General features: G+C 45.0%; 1 protein-coding gene across 3 annotated transcripts in view; it reads right to left on the bottom strand.

Annotated features, from left to right (window-relative positions):
- phldb1b (pleckstrin homology-like domain, family B, member 1b) overlaps positions 1–19,541 on the bottom strand; it is a 109,286-nt gene that overhangs the window by 58,544 nt on the left and 31,201 nt on the right. For all 3 annotated transcript variants that reach the window (XM_040006328.1, XM_040006327.1, XM_040006329.1), the window contains exons 3-4: positions 16,239–16,362; positions 14,677–14,847 (exon numbers count right to left, since the gene is read on the bottom strand). In XM_040006328.1, coding sequence (XP_039862262.1) covers positions 14,677–14,847; positions 16,239–16,362 — 295 coding nt within the window. The remainder of the gene's footprint in view (positions 1–14,676; positions 14,848–16,238; positions 16,363–19,541) is intronic.

Genomic DNA, 19,541 nt, shown 5'->3' with positions numbered 1-19,541 from the left:
GAAGGTCAAACTCTTTGGTGATCAGCTTTCCTCTGAGCCAAGATGGTGGTCCCTTTTGTTGGGTCTGTGTTTCCACAAGCCCCGCTAGTTTAGAGACGTATCATGAAGAAAACAAGACATAACAGAACATCTTCAACCCGCTAGCGAGGGAAGTCTTTGGTCAAGAACCAGCTCTTGGAGCTCACGCTGCTAACCTGTGTCCAGCCCAAAATCCTTCAAAGAGCAGCGTCCCTCACAGCTACAGTGGGGCAAAAAAGTATTTAGTCAGCCACCGATTGTGCAAGTTCCCCCACTTAAAATGATGACAGAGGTCAGTAATTTGCACCAGAGGTACACTTCAACTGTGAGAGACAGAATGTGAAAAAAAAAATCCATGAATCCACATGGTAGGATTTGTAAAGAATTTATTCGTAAATCAGGGTGGAAAATAAGTATTTGGTCAATAACAAAAATACAACTCAATACTTTGTAACATAACCTTTGTTGGCAATAACAGAGGTCAAACGTTTACTATAGGTCTTTACCAGGTTTGCACACACAGTAGCTGGTATTTTGGCCCATTCCTCCATGCAGATCTTCTCGAGAGCAGTGATGTTTTGGGGCTGTCGCCGAGCAACACGGACTTTCAACTCCCGCCACAGATTTTCTATGGGGTTGAGGTCTGGAGACTGGCTAGGCCACTCCAGGACTTTCAAATGCTTCTTACGGAGCCACTCCTTTGTTGCCCGGGCGGTGTGTTTTGGATCATTGTCATGTTGGAAGACCCAGCCTCGTTTCATCTTCAAAGTTCTCACTGATGGAAGGAGGTTTTGGCTCAAAATCTCACGATACATGGCCCCATTCATTCTGTCCTTAACACGGATCAGTCGTCCTGTCCCCTTGGCAGAAAAACAGCCCCATAGCATGATGTTTCCACCCCCATGCTTCACAGTAGGTATGGTGTTCTTGGGATGCAACTCAGTATTCTTCTTCCTCCAAACACAACGAGTTGAGTTTATACCAAAAAGTTCTACTTTGGTTTCATCTGACCACATGACATTCTCCCAATCCTCTGCTGTATCATCCATGTGCTCTCTGGCAAACTTCAGACGGGCCTGGACATGCACTGGCTTCAGCAGCGGAACACGTCTGGCACTGCGGGATTTGATTCCCTGCCGTTGTAGTGTGTTACTGATGGTGACCTTTGTTACTTTGGTCCCAGCTCTCTGCAGGTCATTCACCAGGTCCCCCCGTGTGGTTCTGGGATCTTTGCTCACCGTTCTCATGATCATTTTGACCCCACGGGATGAGGTCTTGCGTGGAGCCCCAGATCGAGGGAGATTATCAGTGGTCTTGTATGTCTTCCATTTTCTGATGATTGCTCCCACAGTTGATTTTTTCACACCAAGCTGCTTGCCTATTGTAGATTCACTCTTCCCAGTCTGGTGCAGGTCTACAATACTTTTCCTGGTGTCCTTCGAAAGCTCTTTGGTCTTGGCCATGGCGGAGTTTGGAGTCTGACTGTTTGAGGCTGTGGACAGGTGTCTTTTATACAGATGATGAGTTCAAACAGGTGCCATTCATACAGGTAACGAGTGGGGGACAGAAAAGCTTCTTACAGAAGACGTTACAGGTCTGTGAGAGCCAGAGATTTTCCTTGTTTGAGGTGACCAAATACTTATTTTCCACCCTAATTTACGAATAAATTCTTTACAAATCCTACCATGTGAATTCATGGATTTTTTTTTCACATTCTGTCTCTCACAGTTGAAGTGTACATTATTGACAAACTGTTACAATACACATCACAGCACAAGCACCTCCCACCATAAAACCCCCCAATGGTTCTAAGACAAGGCACTATGTGTGTGTGTGTATGCATGTGAGGCTGTGTGTGTGTGTGTGTCTGTATGCATGACTTCCTGCTCACCAAAAGGGTCATAAAAGCAGGAAGCAGCATCACAAGGAACAGATCTTCCAGATAGGATGTACCTGCAATAAGACCTCCCCCAGCACAGAGTGGCTGGAGAGGTGGTCAGGGACAAAGGAATGTCTTGATCCTGTAGATTGAACTCAGACTTACAAATTCAACATTCAACAATTAGACGTAACACCTTTGACTAACTGTACAATCAAAAGGTTTACATCAGCGCTGTCACTGCACTATTTTATCAACCTGGGTTTGCCTCTTATCTGTATTTCATTTTATTTAATTTTAATTGCTGTACAGTACTCTGTTTTTGGTAACTATTGTCCATGATGTAAATATGTAAAAAATGTGTATGTTTCTGTTCTGTGTCCTGTTTGTTTGTATATGTGTTTTTCTTTTTTTTGCTTGTCCCATTTGGTTCTTCAGCCGTCAGAATTGTTGTCTGAAGACCAACAAGGAGACCCGATGGATTTACTTTTCCATTTGATCAACCTTTGTTGTTATTATTTATTTTATTTTATTTTCAGTTGTTACAGACGCAACAGACATGACTGAGGGATAGGAAAGGGAGAAAGAACGATGAAGGAAAAGAAAAACAGGAGGGAAGAGAGACAGTGAGAGAGGAAACTTAAAAAGAGAAAGAAGAGAAAACAAGCAAAAAAACAGAGCAACATACTAAACACAACACCATCACGTTAATCTAGCTGAGTGTAAACAGCAGTAAATACTAAATATTGAATATTGTTGTGCAGCAAGCAGGACCGACAGCGCACAATGTGCTTGGAAATAGCAGCCAAGAAAGGTGTAGTTTGTGTCTATGAACAGTGAACACCCGTGTGCACACCTGTGTGGATCAGCACAGCTTGTGTTCAAAAGGGTTCCCCATGTAATGGTCTGCTAGAGGATGTAGCGAGCCATAGCCCCGTCCCCCAGGGCATGAAGCAGGCATGGAGGAGATCCAGGCTGCAAGCATGCGTTGCCAACACGGCCATTGCAGTGTGCCCTCTGGAGGCCAAAACGTGCAGTGTCATGTTTGAAGGGTGTTTCTCCGATCTCCTCTTGACTGTTTAAAATGTCCATCAGTGATATCCACTGGTGTGTCCGCACACAGCTAATACTGGGCGACACTATCTGTACTGGTTTCACTGTTTCTGTAACAATAACATCAATTTTAATAATCAAGTAGTTTTTAGCATATCAGCTTTTGGAAAAGTCCCAGCAAATGTTTGAATTTTACAATAAATGTAAAAAGATTCAAGACAATTGGAGTCTCGCTATTCTTAGTGTTTGGAAAGAACAAACTGGGTTTCCATCTGCTCGTAAGCGATAAATATGATTCCCAATAAAACCATTACAGTCTTGTTTATTCCTCACAGCTCTGGTTTCCACTCATAGGATCTTACTGCATTTTCACTCCCACCCAACACAACACAAACTATATTAGAAGCCTTCACAGAGTAGAGCGATCACACAAGCTAAATTACAACTAGCCGGCTCCTCCTTTGATTCTGACGTCCAATCTTCATCTTCTATGATGGAGCACATGCATACATACTTCATATGTAATGAAGTACATTCAGTTCTCTAATGGACTTTTGTCCGGTTATTTGCAGAGTGTTCTCAGTGTTCATATCTTTAAGATGCAGTTGCTGCTGCCCACCAATCAGGGAGAGCTCCCCGAGAATGTAAAGTGCATCGTTCGACCGTGAGAGATTATTGATAAGTGGAAAACCGTCACACGGAGCTCAGAGAAATCACCATAAACCTGAGACTGTTCAGAACAACATGGTTTGCACTTGTTTAAAGAAAAGCACAGTTACGATGCGCCCCATTTACCTGGAAATTGGACCAGAACTCCACCTGGTTACAATTAGAGGCCGTTATTTTGGGCTGTACCTGTTGATGCTGGTCAGCTACCTTCTTTCACGGCGTCTTTAACCCTTTAAGACCCACCATAGAGCCAAGTCCGCCAGAGCTTACTTTATATTTTTACATGCTGTAGTTCCATTTTTGGGAGCATTTCAAGTTGCTAAACATCAATACAACTGTTATAGCCCAAAGTTTAATAATATGTATGCATTAAGTCCATAGTAATTACATAAATTGCAAAAAAGTGCAATAAACTACAAATTGAAAATTGTTTTTGTTTTTTTTACATATATTTCTACTTAGAGACATTTCAGAGGTTTATCCCTCAAAACTTTAAATAGTTTCCAACACCAGGAAATTTATTTTGAGTGTCTTCATAGTTTTATTTTTGAGATACACCAAGTTTTATATTCTGCAGGAAAAACAAAAATAAATCTTATAATGCAAATTTGCAAAAAACCAGCATGTGCAACAAAATAAACTATTTTCAGCAGCGCAATTTGAGTTCTAAGCATCCCAGAAACTATTCAGGTAATGGTGGACATGTGATAGTTCGCGCTGACGTCTATTCCAATGTAGGAAGTGTTACGAACAGCTGATCGGATCGGCAAAGCGTGTTTCTGGAATATTATGTTTTTGTTGCTGCAAGTGTTTTTTTGCAAAGCTTTATGTGGAAGGAAACCGTGACCGAGGACAAGCTGATGGCTGATGGCTCCCGTTTCATATGCAAAAAAAATATTGGGGTTAAATAGCAAACTGTTCAGCAAAGCCTTGATGATGTTGATCCTCTTCAGGAAATGTTGGCTGCGCTGCACCATTTCAAAGGTTTCACAGTTTTAGGAAATATGCAGATGTGTTTGATGTAAATAGCAGCACAGCACTGAGCCACGTCCTGCCCAGCTCTCTTTCACTTTCCATCAGTCAGTCACCAACACTTCATTAGCAGTGGCTTGGCTGAGGGCTGGCTTCATGTGCAGCACTAACACACAGTACGTAGCTTTTTTTAAAACGCGGCAGTATTTCCTTCTTTCCCTCGTTCAGAGGAACCCTGTGACCTGGGAAAGGCAGGGATTCTTCCAAAAACCAACCAAAGGCTACGCTCAGCAAAACAAGCTGTGGTAGAAACTGAGATCGCTTTAATAGGGAGGTAGCCTTCCAACACAGTCCGACAGGGAAATCTAACACATTGGCACTTTTCATAATTACAACTGCCTCCAGTTAAAGGACGGGCGATCGAGTGGCCAAAGAGAGACGGAAGATTGGAAGTGTGTGCATACATGAGTGACTGAGATTGATTACCTGGACAGAGAACAATTTCTCCCTCAGCACTGCAGAGACAATGTGCATAATCACTGGCTTCATCACAGTGAGTGCTCTGCGCCCTGCAGAACAGTCACAAAGAAACAGCCAACAATGAAGGAGCTTTGAAAGTGCTGAATCAGCTTTAATTATGGCTACACTTCAGGAGCGAGGACACTTACTGCAAACACCATCAGCTCCGTCCACAACGGGACTACAACCCCACTCTCTAACAAACCTGTACAACACTTCAGTGGGTTACAGAGCACACGGGAAACGGTAAACATTGGCCCAAGATGACATCACATACATTTATAATCTCAGTCAGCTCAAAAAGCACATGACCAGCAATCTTTATCAAACAGAGCAACATGATTCGCAAATGAAATACCATCTATGAAATGAAGGACAGTATTTTTAGATCATTTATAATTTGTTAGAGTTAGCAGATGCCCAGCATTAGCTAACATTACCCATGAATAACAGTTTCGATTTCAAAAACGAAGCAACGTATCCTTCACAAATTAGAGCGTCGCTTTTAATTTCCTTCATAAAACTGAATTTTTTTCATGCTAATGTTAGCTAACATTAGCTTTAATGCTAAAGTTAGCCAACATTAGCTTTAATGCTAAAGGTTAGCCAAATTTAGCATTAATGCTAAAGTTGGCTAACATTAGCTTTAATGCTAAAGTTAGCCAAATTTAGCATTAAAGCTAAAGTTGACTCCCCAGCACAGCAGAAAGCTAACTTAGCTTACCTTCTTGCCAACACTGTCACTAGCAAAACATTGATTTAATTCTCATCATGCATTTGTCTCTATGAGGATCTATGCTGCTATGCTATGCTTTCAGTAACCAATCAAGAAGGAAGGGGAAAAATAAGAAAGGTATTTGGGAAGGAGTAAAAATAACACAATCCTTCGAATTTATAATAAATATCCATAAAGTGTCTATAAGCTGTCAGCGAAACTGTTTTTATACATTAGGATTATTATAAATGTAAATTTATAAATTTTGTAACAAAATCAAGAAAGATTCAATAAAACCATTGACTAAATACCAGAGCCGCCAAGAGTAATCTCTGTAAAGCCCTGTGACTACTCCTTTGAGACCACTCAGGCCAGTCAGTGTTAATGCCACATCATGCCTCAAGGGTATTGTGGCATTAAATGGAGATGTGGTTAGTGGCCCCGCTACATCCAACCTATCAGAAAAGTTCCATTCCTTCTCTTATGTATCTGGGTTTGCTTCTTTTCCCCTCTTTTCTTTGCACTGGTGTGACCACATTAAATCTTTCCAGTGTCTCAGCTTAGCCTTAAGTACTCTTCCCAGAAGATTACATCAGAGGACCCAGAGGTGGTCAGACACAGGATGCTTTACATTCTACTGGAATGAGTGCCTGCAAATTTGGTTCGAGTACACACACGACAAAGAAACACTGTTATACATTTACACGCTGCTAACACTGGCCTGGCACATCACGGCTGCTCCCTCAGGACCATCATGCAAACACGTTCACAGCAACTCCGTCGTCCACAGCCAAACGAGCAGAAAGGAAAGAAACAGGGAGAATACTTTTGTACTAGGGTGTCTTTTTATAAAGGTTCAACAGCCTTTTCCCCAGCTGTATACCAGCTGATTAACAGCTGTATCTCACAGGCATGGTCAGCAAACTAAATGAGTGTGTCACACAAACATACAGCAACCTACAAATACTCTGGAATGCTACGTGTTGGTTGCATGTGGTCAATTAGCCACACAACATATTAATTTTAGAGATCCTCCCAAAGACACCAGCAGCACTGTAGCTGCAGGCTCGCTACCTCCAACTCCCTCTGGATAAAAACACATGTCAGTCACTGTTAACTGTTCAGGGTAAAACAGACACCACCACGGATCTAAAATTCCCACCAACAGCTAATCTAGTGAAATGTGAACTGTTTGCTCAGGTGACCGATAAACTGGAAAAACTGGTGTGGAAATATTTGGCATTCATCCCCTCTGATGAAAAAGCGTGAACACAAACCATTTTGGATGTGAAATGTTACACGCCTACTTTTCAATCCGTTAAACACGAGCACGTACCCACGCCACACTGAGACGTCACTGAAATGTGTAGAGGAGCTGCAGACAAAGGCAGGCTGGCGGTTGCTATGGAACCCTGATGGTTTACGGCCTCGGCAAAGGCCGAGGAGTCAAACCTGCTCCAGTTAATCAATGACTGCCTTTCGCTGAGCCGGGGCAATCAAACACAGACGTGCATACCAGAGAATGAGATGGAGAGAGAGCGGGGCTGCGGAGGGCAGCAAACATGTGGGAATGTCTGAACAAATGAGAGGTTGGAAGAAGTGATCGCATGTTGGAGGCACGATGACGTCAGACAGACACCTTGATATGAGCTATCAGGAGACGGCGGCTGCTCTCAGGGAGCCGTGATCCTGCCGTTATGTTGTGCAGCTAATTCACACGCAACAGTCAAAGCATGATGTCCTACTGCATCCACACTGCTGGGACAACATGTGGAATACAAACACAGCAAAATGGGAATGGGACCCGTGTAGCTTTTATGAATTCAACTGAAAGCTGAAGGCTCCGCCCCCCTTTCTACTCTGAAATAGCACCACAGTGTGAGAGCGCTGCGGTGGGGTGATGTGGGTGTTCCCTGAGAGCCCTGCAGAGCCACATCCATACATGTCACTAAGTGTCGGGTCAGCTACAATCTGACCCCCCCCAGCATCCGCTGACCACATCATGCACACGATCAGCTGCTGCAGTGGGAGCTCATCACAATAACGTGTCACAGGCCGGCTACAGCTTGTTCCAACAGATGTTCTCTGCTTTGCTCCCCCCACCTCCACGCCACCCCCCTCCTCCTTTATGCCAGGACAATTTGGGCCAATCCCCCGCTGTTAAACACACTCCCAGAGGCACGAGGACCAATCCAACACGTGGCTGGAGGTGGACTGGTGCTCAAAGCAGCCTAAACTCTGAGTGGGATTTTTGTGATTTTCTCTTTGTTTTCTTAAATAAATGCAACACCAGTGGGTCATCATCACCTGATTTACACAGACAGACTCTGTATGGACTGCATCCATGAGTGCTAACCTTTAAATTAAACGCCTCCTATTTTAAGTAGCATGCTCTGCACTGATAAAGTATTCTTTGTTGCATTAGTTTAAAGTTTCCACCTGGAAACTTGAATACGCAGTTTGAGCTCCACTCGTGCAGCCGTAGCACGGGTTATATATAAATCTATCTGCTATGGCTGATGTACCCTGTTAGGAGAAAACAGCTGTAGCCTTTAAGGATGTTTTCTCCCTTTATAACAAGTTTCCAGAGTTGATCTTGGAGCTGTACTCACAGGGCCGTAGGTTTGGTTGCTTCTTTGAGCAAACAGCCAAATATAATAACGCTCCATGAAACGCAGCTTTCTGTTAGTGCACAGAGGCTGAACCACACAGTCAATCCCTCATATACCTCAAGGTGCAAAATGTTTTCTCAGTTTTTATATACAATAGAGAAATACTACTGTATTGTACTGTATAAATACTACTGAAAGAAATCTGAACATAGCTCTTGGGACTTGGATCGTGTGGTTCTGTCAGCTCAGAGTCTACTTAGAAAATACAAGGTTTTTGTTCATTCACAGGAAATGTCCTATATTTTCACTGTGGACTTTTTTTATTCTAAAGTAGACAGGCAGATAAAACTGGAACTTTTCTGTCATTAAATGGTTTAAATTGCTTTGTTGTAACAGGAATGGCCAACAGTTACAGTTACCGGTCCAAAGCTGTCCACTGGAGACCATCTGTTTGAGACCCACGTCCAGGATCGATGCCTCACCTCCACTTATTCAGTCGCTGAACTGGACCTGACTTCTGTCTTTGTGGGAACATCTTCAGTGGAATTATCTGACATAACTTTCCGTGTTGTACAACAATGATTATACAGTTATTTCGTCATCATTTCAGCTGCTATAATAGAAGAATTTCCCACATGTGGGATGAATAAAGTATTTTAGATCCCGCTGTAGTAAACGGAATCATCATGTGACGTTTCTGGACCGACTCTTCATTTTTGAGCCCCACAGGTTGTTGCCACCTGGTCCGCCTCACCAACTATGTCTCCAACCATCAGAGGACCTTATCATATTCTCACTGCTATTTCAAACTGTACATACAAATCCAGCCTTGAAACTGAGCCTTTTGCAACAGTTTGCTGTGTGGCTCACTTAATTTGTTCAAGTAAGGATGGTAGTTTTTGGAAAAATATAAAGAAACTTATTCCTTCAAAGGCTTCATATACAAACCAAAGGAAACTGAGCCAAGCTACATAAACATTAAGAACAAACTGAAACTGAGAGAAGCGAAGAGGAGACTGTGTGAACAGCAGCATGCAGGAGCACACTGGTATGGCTGCCAGCTGCTGCCAGCACAGGACTGACCTGTGCTTAGGGGAGCACACAGCAGCCTGATGAGTGTTTGCAGAGGGCTCTCCCACATCCTCTCTTTACAATGGGGTCGACGTATTAGGTCAGAGATGGCAGATGCTGAGGAGCAGCAGGGATACACTGTGGGAATAATGGCTCTGCAACAAGGTCCTCAGTTTGAACTCGAGGCCCCCAAAATAAGCAGAATGCATGAGAGGGAAACTCTCACTGTGTTCCAGTAAACAGCCCTGGTTAGGTCACATTGGCACCCAGGAATAGCAGTGTAACCGTAGACAGACAGGTCTGGTCACGCCAGCCCGGACGTGTATGCGTTTGTCGCCTATAAACAGAACTCACATGGAGGAGAGGAAGTGAGGACTCAGCACTGAGAGGCTGGAGACAGCAGGTGCTCTGTGTGCGGACTCACAATCCTCTGCTGTGTCCCAAAGGTGTTTGGAGCACCTGGGCTTAACTACCAGTTTACCTGCCAGAACTGTTTGTTTCACTTCTTTAGGATTTTGCGATTTGCCAGCACAACTAGCAGCTACCCACCAGAGCAAACGAGTTAACGATGATAAACTAGCAAGAGCTCAATTAAAGTTGATTTTTTTTAAAGAAATAATTGTTTCATATATGCCGTATTTTGAATAACCTCACAGAAATGAATATGAGGCCAGAGACAATGTGTTTGCGCCATGCAGGTTGGCACTTTGCACACAAAATGACTCATTTGCGCAGTTTTTAAATAGAGTTTGGTGACAGAAACGGGTAATGGCAGCGTACACACCCTCACAGCGCGGCTGCTTGGTGGTGGCTAACCTGCGAGCTCAGCATGGAGTTACCCTGCTCCATCTCCCCGAACTCCGTCACCTTCCTGCGGCTCCACAAAGCCCCGGGCACCGACTCAAAGCACGGGAAACACTTCAAACGAACACGCGGTGAAATCACGACAACTTACTTTAACTCGTGCGGCTGAAACTCTGCCGTCCCTCCGCCGCTTTCATCGCTCGAGGTCCTTTAAATAAAAGCCACGTGTTTTTGTCCGTTTGTCTGGGTTTTATTGCGGAACAATCCCGCGCGTGAATTGGGGTGCGGGGCTGTCCTCGCGCCTATTGCTATGATAATGCGCCAGTGCGGCAGACTCCAGTACACTCTGCAGGAGCTGTCCCTGTGTCCGTGTGTCCACGCTCACTGAAGCAGCAGTCCACAGTCACCGGGATCTTTGTCCATTGTGTGCCTCCTCCCCACGCGTCTGTCCGCGGAGTGCTCCTGTGCTGCCGGGGCTCCTGTGAGTAACAGCTGGCTCACAGTCATCCCTATGCCCGCCCCGCGGAGAGAGCCGGGCTGTCAGGGAGCAGACACCGGAGAGGAGGAGGAGGGAGGTGGAGATCCGGAGTCAGAGACAGGGGGGGCAAAGTGGAACGATAGAGAGCAACAATGTGACTGATCCATACCGCGGATTTATTGATTATGCAACCTGACTGTAGGTCTGTAGGGGCGCCAGCAGAGCGGATTCTAACTTGAAAAGAAAGCAGGTCGACCTCTCTCTCATATCTCAGCTTAATCACTGAAGAACAAAGGTCAAGCCCCGCGTATTACCAGCCATAAAACGGAGCTCATCAGGCACATCAGCCTCTGCTGGAAACACTAAGGTCCTGTGGGCTTTTATTAATTACTGAGCATGTTTATGCCAGATGCCTGACCCACTGAGCGTGGAAACATGTAGGAAAATCCTCCAGGTAAATTAAGGTGGACTTATTCCCCCTTATTCAATTCAGTTTTATTTATACAGCGCCAGCATCAGTCAATCATATACTGTAAGGTAGAGCCTACAATAATACAGAGAAAATCCCAACAATCACATGACCCCCTATCAGCACTTTGGTGACAGTGGGAAGGAAAAACTCCCTTTTACAGGAAGTTATTGTTTTGTTTTTTGTATTCCCATTCAAAATAATCTTTATTCATCTTCCCGCAGGCCTTGGTCCAGCCACTCAGCCCACACACTGAAACAAGCTGTTCTATTTGCCCCTTGAACACAGATGATGCAGGAACATTCAAACATCTGTCCTTTAAATAAATTAACCTGTCACAGATTTTTATAGTTGTCTGTTAAAAGCACAGCCTGCTCAGCACCTCCCAATCTATGGGGTTGCTCCTCGTTGGCTTCCTGAAGCTGGCCAAACAGAAGAAAGTAGACTTTTAGTGAAGGCGTGGGCCTAAAGCAGGGATGTCAAACACGCTTTACACTGTGAGCCCACTTTGACCTGATGTGGACAGGACCAGTGACACCTCAGGGCTAAAGTGACAAATTAAACAAGGGGAAAACTGAGCTTAAATTAAAAGGCAGAAACAACATTTTACATTGCCCCTCTGATTCTTTCAGTCCTGAGTCTGAGAGTTTGTCTATCATTAGCAGCCATGTTGGACACATGTGGATGTTAGAGACTCTGACTCATCTGCTAATGTCTTTGAAGGGTTTTATCTGAGCCCTATTTTCTTTTAGTATTCTTCCTCACAGGCTCCATGAAACCAAGCAGCTATTATCCAGGTAAAGTATTAGCTCACCTTCTTTGAACAGACAGACTTCTCTTGATTTGAAACCACAGACCGTTACCACTAACCCTCTCGCTGAACACATTTCCATTTTTTGATAACACGAGCTTGTTGCTGCTTGATTTCCTCTAAACTGAAATGCTGACAAGGCAGAGCTGTAGCATGGTTTAGACTCTTTAGTCTAGCCAAGGTAAGCTCCATTAGATTAGCTGACACACATCAGCATCTAGTCATGGCTTGCTATGCTGCCCCACTCACCTGTCCTGAGGGGAATACTTCTGTGCCTTGTAAAGTATTACTCACATAACCCAAGGGAGTGGTAGGAACCAATAAAGTCTGATCTACTTCCTGTTGTATAATCAGATATCAGCGTGTATTAAGGTGTGCATTACCGCCTTGTAAACAACACAAACTGCTGCTGTTTTCAGGACTGCAGCTATTCCCACTGTGCATTACTGTCCAGGAGCCTGACAGTGAACTCTGCTTCACCCACACACTCATTTTTCAACCTTCCCCCCCCAGGACTGACTGTCTGGGGTAAAGGGCGCAGCATAAATAGCCCAGTGTCCCCACTCAGGTTACCCTGCCACTGTTCAGGTCAAAATGCCACAGTGACAAAGGGACCCACTGCAGACATACACCTATCCCCGAGCTGTGCAGGACATAGAATTACTGCACAGCTTCTAAAGAAAGTACTGCATGTACTACGGCTCTGAGAAAAACACTACAGTGTTTGTACTTACACAGCAGTACAGAGGGAAGTACACATCCTGTGAGTAATGATGAGTACTGTCTCTTTAACTCATTCTCATTACACACAGCACGCTCTCTCCAAGGCTCTGATGTACACTTCCATGAATTTCCATGACTACACTGCAGTAGTTACATCGTTACAGTTTTACTTCCTTTAAAAGCAGTGAATTGGGCAACATGACAGGAAACTGTGTGTGTGTGTGTGCGTGTGTGTGTGCGTGTGCGCGCGCGTGTGTGCGTGTGTGTGCGCGTGTGTGTGTGTGTGTGTGTGCATGTGTGCGTGCGCGCGCGTGCGTGTGCGTGTGTGCATGCGTGTGTGTGCGCGTGTGTGTGCGCGTGTGTGTGTGTGCGTGTGTGTTACAGCATTTCTGCCCGACTCTGAGAAAATAAATTGAAATATTAAAGATGAGTTTGGTGACATTTTTTATTTTCCTGGACTCTATTTCAGTTTTTCAGTTCTGGCTATTAATTGACTCCACGTAATAATAGAGAGCACCAGTTAGCCATTACTTTAATTTTATGACACTAGTTGCACTCTGACTATGAGCCTGAGTTGTGTCTACACATTAAAGACAAGAAGCTGTATCTTTACATACTTTAGCAGTTTGTTTTACACCAACAAGGTAAAGAATAATTAGATAAACACTTGGTATATATCAGGATGGCGTACAGTGTGTCCCCAAAAAGAAGAAGCTACAGGGCTAAAAAAAATCTGCCTGGAGCAGATGAACAGTTTTGGAAAGTTATCATCTTAAACAAGAAACAAGAAGAAACAGGAGGAAAAGTCCAGGATGTGAGAGATACAGCTGACCCTTCAGATGACCCATGAACTGAAGCCTCATCAGAAACGCTCGTGATCAGAGGATGGCTGTCAAACAGGGATAAAAGGGATCCCTGCGATAGCTCCAAATTGCCCATAGGTGTGAATGTGGGAGTGAATGGCGACAGACTGGCGACCTGTCCAGGGTGTACCCCGCCTCTTGCCCTATGACAGCTGGGATAGGCTCCAGCGACCCCGCAACCCTGAAGAGGCTAAGCGAATGGATGGATGGATAAAGGGATGCCAAATTACACATGAGCTGGACTGAAAATCAGCAGGTCTGATAGACTGAAGAGTCAGAATGAAAAATGTCTAAAATACTGGAGCAGGGTGGGATTGTTGGACAGACAGCATGTCCTCCTATGAACTGTCCCTGGAGACTAGCTGAAGTAAAGCTGCCTAAGAATAAAGGTGGTCACACCAAGAAGTGACTTTCCAGCTCATTAGATTTGTACAAACATAGTATATTTACAGGTGTTTCAATAAAGTGCTGCACCTGTTTCACATTGAAGAAATGTGGCTCAAGACTTTTACACACTTTCAGCTCCCTTTGGTCCAGCCAGTCTGAAGGGACTCATGTGGCTTCTGCATTAAGTATCTACAGTAATATGTAGAGTATCCCGACTCGCCCCTCTTCCAAAGATTGGCCACATTAATGTACTGGTGTGCGACACACCTTTCTCTAAGGATCTCATAGTCACGATGGTCCCTTCAGTTGTGTTACTACTCTATGTGTAGACAGACGAGCTAGTTAAGCTGTCCAGTTAACCCTTGTGTTTATCTTTCGTACACACTCAGTTAACTCCCTAACCCGGGAACCTCGGGGTCCTCCTCCTTTAAAAACTCACACTGAGCATTTGATCCAACAGACCTGCAGCCAGACTCTCTGACTCACAGTTACTGGGATTGTGCACATCAGGCCGCTGAAAGCGCCAAGTTAAAGAGAAACCATGGATCCTTTACTACACTGGGAAACATCAATCCTACTAAAACTGCACCAAAAGCAGAATGTATCGTGGGACGTGGCTGAGCCGGCTCCTACCTTGTGACAGGCGAGTGGGCTGTCTAATCTGGATGGCATCAACAGCACAGAGGTTCCCACAGGGGTGCAGCGTGATAACCCCCGACCTGTTCTCTATGTAGCAGTGCTGAGCTGCCACACCAGGACCCTGGATGCTGATGTCCATGGGACCATGACCCAGAGTGGTCCGGCCTGAGGGAAGGAACAAGTATGAGGCTTCGATTTCATGCTGTGCCACAGTGAGAGTGATCAGTAGTAGCACCGACAGATCGTTCAGTCTCATTTCACATTTTTACCACAGTTTAAAAAAACTCCACTTTTTAGGCTCTCCACCCTGCTGCTCCCACAGGCGACCGCTCTCATGAACGGCCTCCATTAGGGCATTACAGTAATCAATGCGACTGGTAATAAAAGCATGCATCAGCATCTCCGTGTTGGCCCGAGAGAGAATAGGGCGGACTCTGGCTATATTTTTTACATGATAAAATCCCATTTTGGTTACATGTTTAATATGTGGGATAAAACTAAGCTCAGAGTCAAAAATAACACCCAGGTTTTTCACTTGTAGCGAAGGACATAGTGAAAATGCCTCTAATTTAGACAAGAGTTTCTCTCTCTGAGCCTCGGGACCGACGATTAAAACTTCAGTTTTGTCCTGGTTAAGCTGTAAAAAGTTTTCTGCCATCCAAGATCTTATATCTAAAATACAGTTAAAAAGGGCATCCATTGGTCTGGTGTCATCAGGAGACACGGAGATGTACAGCTGTGTGTCATCAGCGTAACTGTGGAAGTTCACTCCATGCCTCCTGATGACAGCGCAGAGAGGGAGCATATACAAATTAAAAAGTACAGGGCCTAGAACCGACCCTTGAGGCACACCACATGTCATTCTATGGACCTTAGAGGAGCATGTATCCATACTCACCATAAAAGTTCTGTCAGAGAGATAGGAAGTGAACCAGTTGTGTACAGCACCAGAGAGGCCCACCATGTGTTTCAGTCTGTTTAAAAGAATAGCCTGGTCTACTGTATCAAAGGCTGCGCTTAGATCCAGCAGCACCAGGACTGAGAGCTTTTGGGAGTCCCAGTTACATCTAAGATCATTTAAAACCTTTAGGAGAGCCGTCTCTGTGCTGTGGTTCACCCTAAATCCAGACTGGAATATCTCCAGGATCTGTCTGTCATTCAGAAAGTCATTAATCTGAGTAAAAACAAGTTTTTCTAAGATTTTACTTAAAAATGGTGAGTTGGATACAGGTCTGTAGTTATTAAAATCATTACAATCCAAACTGCTCTTCTTCAGAAGGGGTCTCACCACCGCCGTTTTACAGGCAGCAGGGAAGACGCCCAACTGAGGAGAGCAGTTCATCATGTATAAAAGCTCAGCTTCTATGGGAATGTGGCATTAACGCTACATCAGTGAAGAAAACCAGTTCTTTATGAACCAAACAAACATAAAGTTAGTGACCACAGCCTGACGACGATGACTCTGTATGGCTGCACCTCTGCACACCTGCTGTTCAGGTACCCTTTGCTCCCACTGCTAACTAATGTGGCGGTTGGTGTTAAGGCAGTGCTCTCACCCTCAGGCAGGGGCAGCAGGGTGATGGCTGTGCTCAGCCGTCCACTCCCCAAGCTCACCAAGTGGGGGCGCTCTGCTTGGAACTTCAGCCCCTTTCCAGTCTCGATCAGGTCCAGCGGGGTGCTCTGCAGACAAACATTAACAGTGTGTGATGACTGTTTTTGGCACATGCAATAAACATCAGTCATGTGATTTAAAAGCATGTTCCTCGCCTCATGCTGCATGTTCTCTATCGCAAGAAGGGATTCTGATTGGCTGCTAGAGGTGTAATTAATTATACAAAATGCCATTACCATTCCATCTTTGAAGCGTCGGTATGTGTGGTCATGTGAAAGCACGGCAGCGTGCTGTGTTAGCCTGACAGAGCCGACTGTCTGTACCTCTGAACCCGAGGAGGTCACGCCGTGGCGTGTGTGTGTGGATGATAAAGTGCTGTGAGTGGGACCTAACGGGAGATTGTTTCTCGTCCATTAGTCAAACTAATTGGTTTTGCACGTCACATAAAAGCACAGACGTGCAGCATCACAGGGGGCGGCCACAGAGGAGAGATGGCTCTTTTTGTTGCTTCACTCAGAGCCACAGAGGAGGCTGCTGTGGCTGTTTACATCATCCTCTGAGGGAGGTGTGCGCGTCGTCTTCCCCTCACAGCTCAGGCTGAAGCGGCTCCGCGCGCTCAGCTCGGCGAGGGGGAAGGGACGTCACCATGGCAACAGCGCTCCACAATTAAGAGACACGAAGCCCCTGGAGGGCGTTTGGCGAGCAAACCTGTGATGAGCACTTCAGCGCAGCGCAAGTGTCTTCTGCTCTGTAATCGTTAGCAGCACGGAGGCCTGACTGAGAGGCAGGAAAGCGCTCAGGCTCGATAGACGAGTTCTCACGGGACAAACCGAAGCTGTTGCGTGGAGCTCTTAGCTCGAGTTATTCTGACAAACTGATGGAGAACTTCCTGCTCTGGTTCCCACGCTTTCTCACTGGTGACCCTGTGCATGGATAAAAATTCAGGTCCTGCTTTGCTTGTAGTGGTCAAAATATTTGATGCACTGTTTGTTTAAAAGCATATTTAGTTCCCATTGGCTCATACATGTTCACGAAGGCCTGTGCAGAAGGATGTGCGGCTGTTTGGCACTATGTTTCTGTTCCAGTGTCATGATCAGCCTCGTGCACAGGAGCTGTAAATCTCGTAAGCGTCCCCGCCTGACATTCTTCTTCTCTTTGCTGTTACTTTGTCTTATTTTGGTAAATTGAACATGTTTCACTTCCTGCCTGTGTGTGTTTCCACTGTGTTCATTAGTTCATCCCAAACCTAATTACTTCTTTTTGTGAACTACATGTGACTGCATGAAACTGTGGGAGAAGTGATTAAGTGCATGGAAGCTGATGTTGGGCAAAGCCAGCACATCATGCTTTCATGATTGAACACATTAACTTGTCTGAATGAGTGTCGGTCCACAACACTGTCCTTCACTGCACACAGAGTTAGTTTGAAGTCCCAGACACTGGGACTGCTCCACCTGTGCTCCACCTGTGCTGACAGGCAGCGTCTGACGTTGTTTTCACGGCTCTGTGGCAGCTCCAGTGTTGAAGGAGCTGCAGGAGTGTGGAGGCATTTACTGGCATTGATTTGCATTTTCAAAAACTGCTGTGTCTGCATCTTTGTGTCCCACTTATGAGGCTGTGTGTTGTTTTTTTCATTCTCAGGACGAGACGAGTGACTCGCCGTCCTCTCGGCTGGTTAGCTAGCCGGGCGTGTCCTGATAGGATTATCTGATGGCGGGGGTCGGTGGGTAGAGTGGGGTCAAGTCTAAGAGGATTGCTGAGATAGAGGGCATCTTGCTTATGGCACTGGGAGAGCTTATACTGGGAGTGATGGGATGAGAGGGGAGGAGTCTGCAAGATGCATGCTGGCTTATCTGCTGTGTGCTGCTGCTCCCATGTGGAGCTCTCAGCTTCCTGCCTGCATGTGCAGGACACACTGTGATGTAATCTAAGAAGCAAATATGTACTTCGTCTGTACATTAGTGAAGCTGTTGTGAGGTACCGCTGCTATCAGCAGACGTCCGCTCGCTATATGGTCACATGTTTATTTGGGGGATTTTAAATGGATAACCTTGTTTACGTCTCTTTGACTTATTGATTTCTTTACTGCTGTTGAAGAGATGAATTCACTACAGGATCACTTTGTCACAGCAAATTCAACTAAAAATGACAAATCAAAAAAATATCATCAATATCATCAGATGTTGGATTAAACTCATAAAATCTCTCTCAGCTCAACTTAAATAGCAGAAAAACATTTTTTCAACCGTGTTCAAAATATTGTTTCCTGGTTTTTGCTCATTTTTCTGTGAATTAACAGAATTGATTATTGTAGAAATGTGGAGACTAATGCCAGCTTGTCTGAAAGGACAGTTCGGTTTCATTTCATTGCCGTGTCCTCTTGGAGTGATGATGAACGGTCCTGCACATAGTGGCTGCAGCCTCTGCAGGCGTCTCTGTGAAACACCAGTGCAGGACCTCAGAGCACACAGGGAGAGTGCTGGGAGCTGTAAACTTTGGAAAAACCAAGACTCAGAGATTTGTTTCCTGCTTTGACTTCTTTGTTTCCTCTCCAGCAACAAAGCGGTTATTTGCACTCATCAGCTTTGTTGCAGAGACTTTAAGGAAAGAGGAGTCACACCGTGCTAATATCAGGCTGACATCCCCCAAACCAGGAAGTGAAATTCAGAAGTATAAGAAGCTGTTTTGCACAGGTGGGTGACATCGGCCCAGCAGCAATCTGCTGTTCAGTTTGACTGAAATATCTGCTGTGACGACTGTTTAAACAGAGATCGGCCTTCACGCTGCTGTGCTGAGCTGGGTGCTTTTGAAGAAATAAGAAATGAGTTTATTGGTGGATGCTCACATTAAACATAACCAAAGTTTGAAATAATGTACAAATAACTGGGAGCCAAAAGCTCAGCCTTACACTGCTCATGGATCTTTATGATGTCATACAGAGCAGATATGAGGGGCAGCAGCCAGGCCCAGTGTGAGATACATGAGGAGTACTTTGAATGTCAAAGCTACTGAAAAGATCTGCAGATGAAGACGAGTTCCCTTTAAACGTCTCTCATGTCTGCGGAGCACGTCTGCAGGAATCACTGAAGTTTCATCTCTAACTGGATATATGCACAGAAAAAAAGGAAAGAAGAAGAATACCCCCCCCTCCTTAATGCCTGCAGGATTTTTAGAAGCAGCAGGTGTGAAGCACAGACATCTAATCTGCGAGTCTGTCTAATTACTGCTTTACCCTCACCGACATATG

Source organism: Simochromis diagramma, unplaced genomic scaffold (genome assembly GCF_900408965.1).
Source record: "Simochromis diagramma unplaced genomic scaffold, fSimDia1.1 OVJJ01000024.1, whole genome shotgun sequence".
NCBI classification, from domain to species: domain Eukaryota; kingdom Metazoa; phylum Chordata; class Actinopteri; order Cichliformes; family Cichlidae; genus Simochromis; species Simochromis diagramma.
Note: the sequence above shows the minus strand (reverse complement) of the source record. Positions and strands in the feature narration are given on the sequence as shown.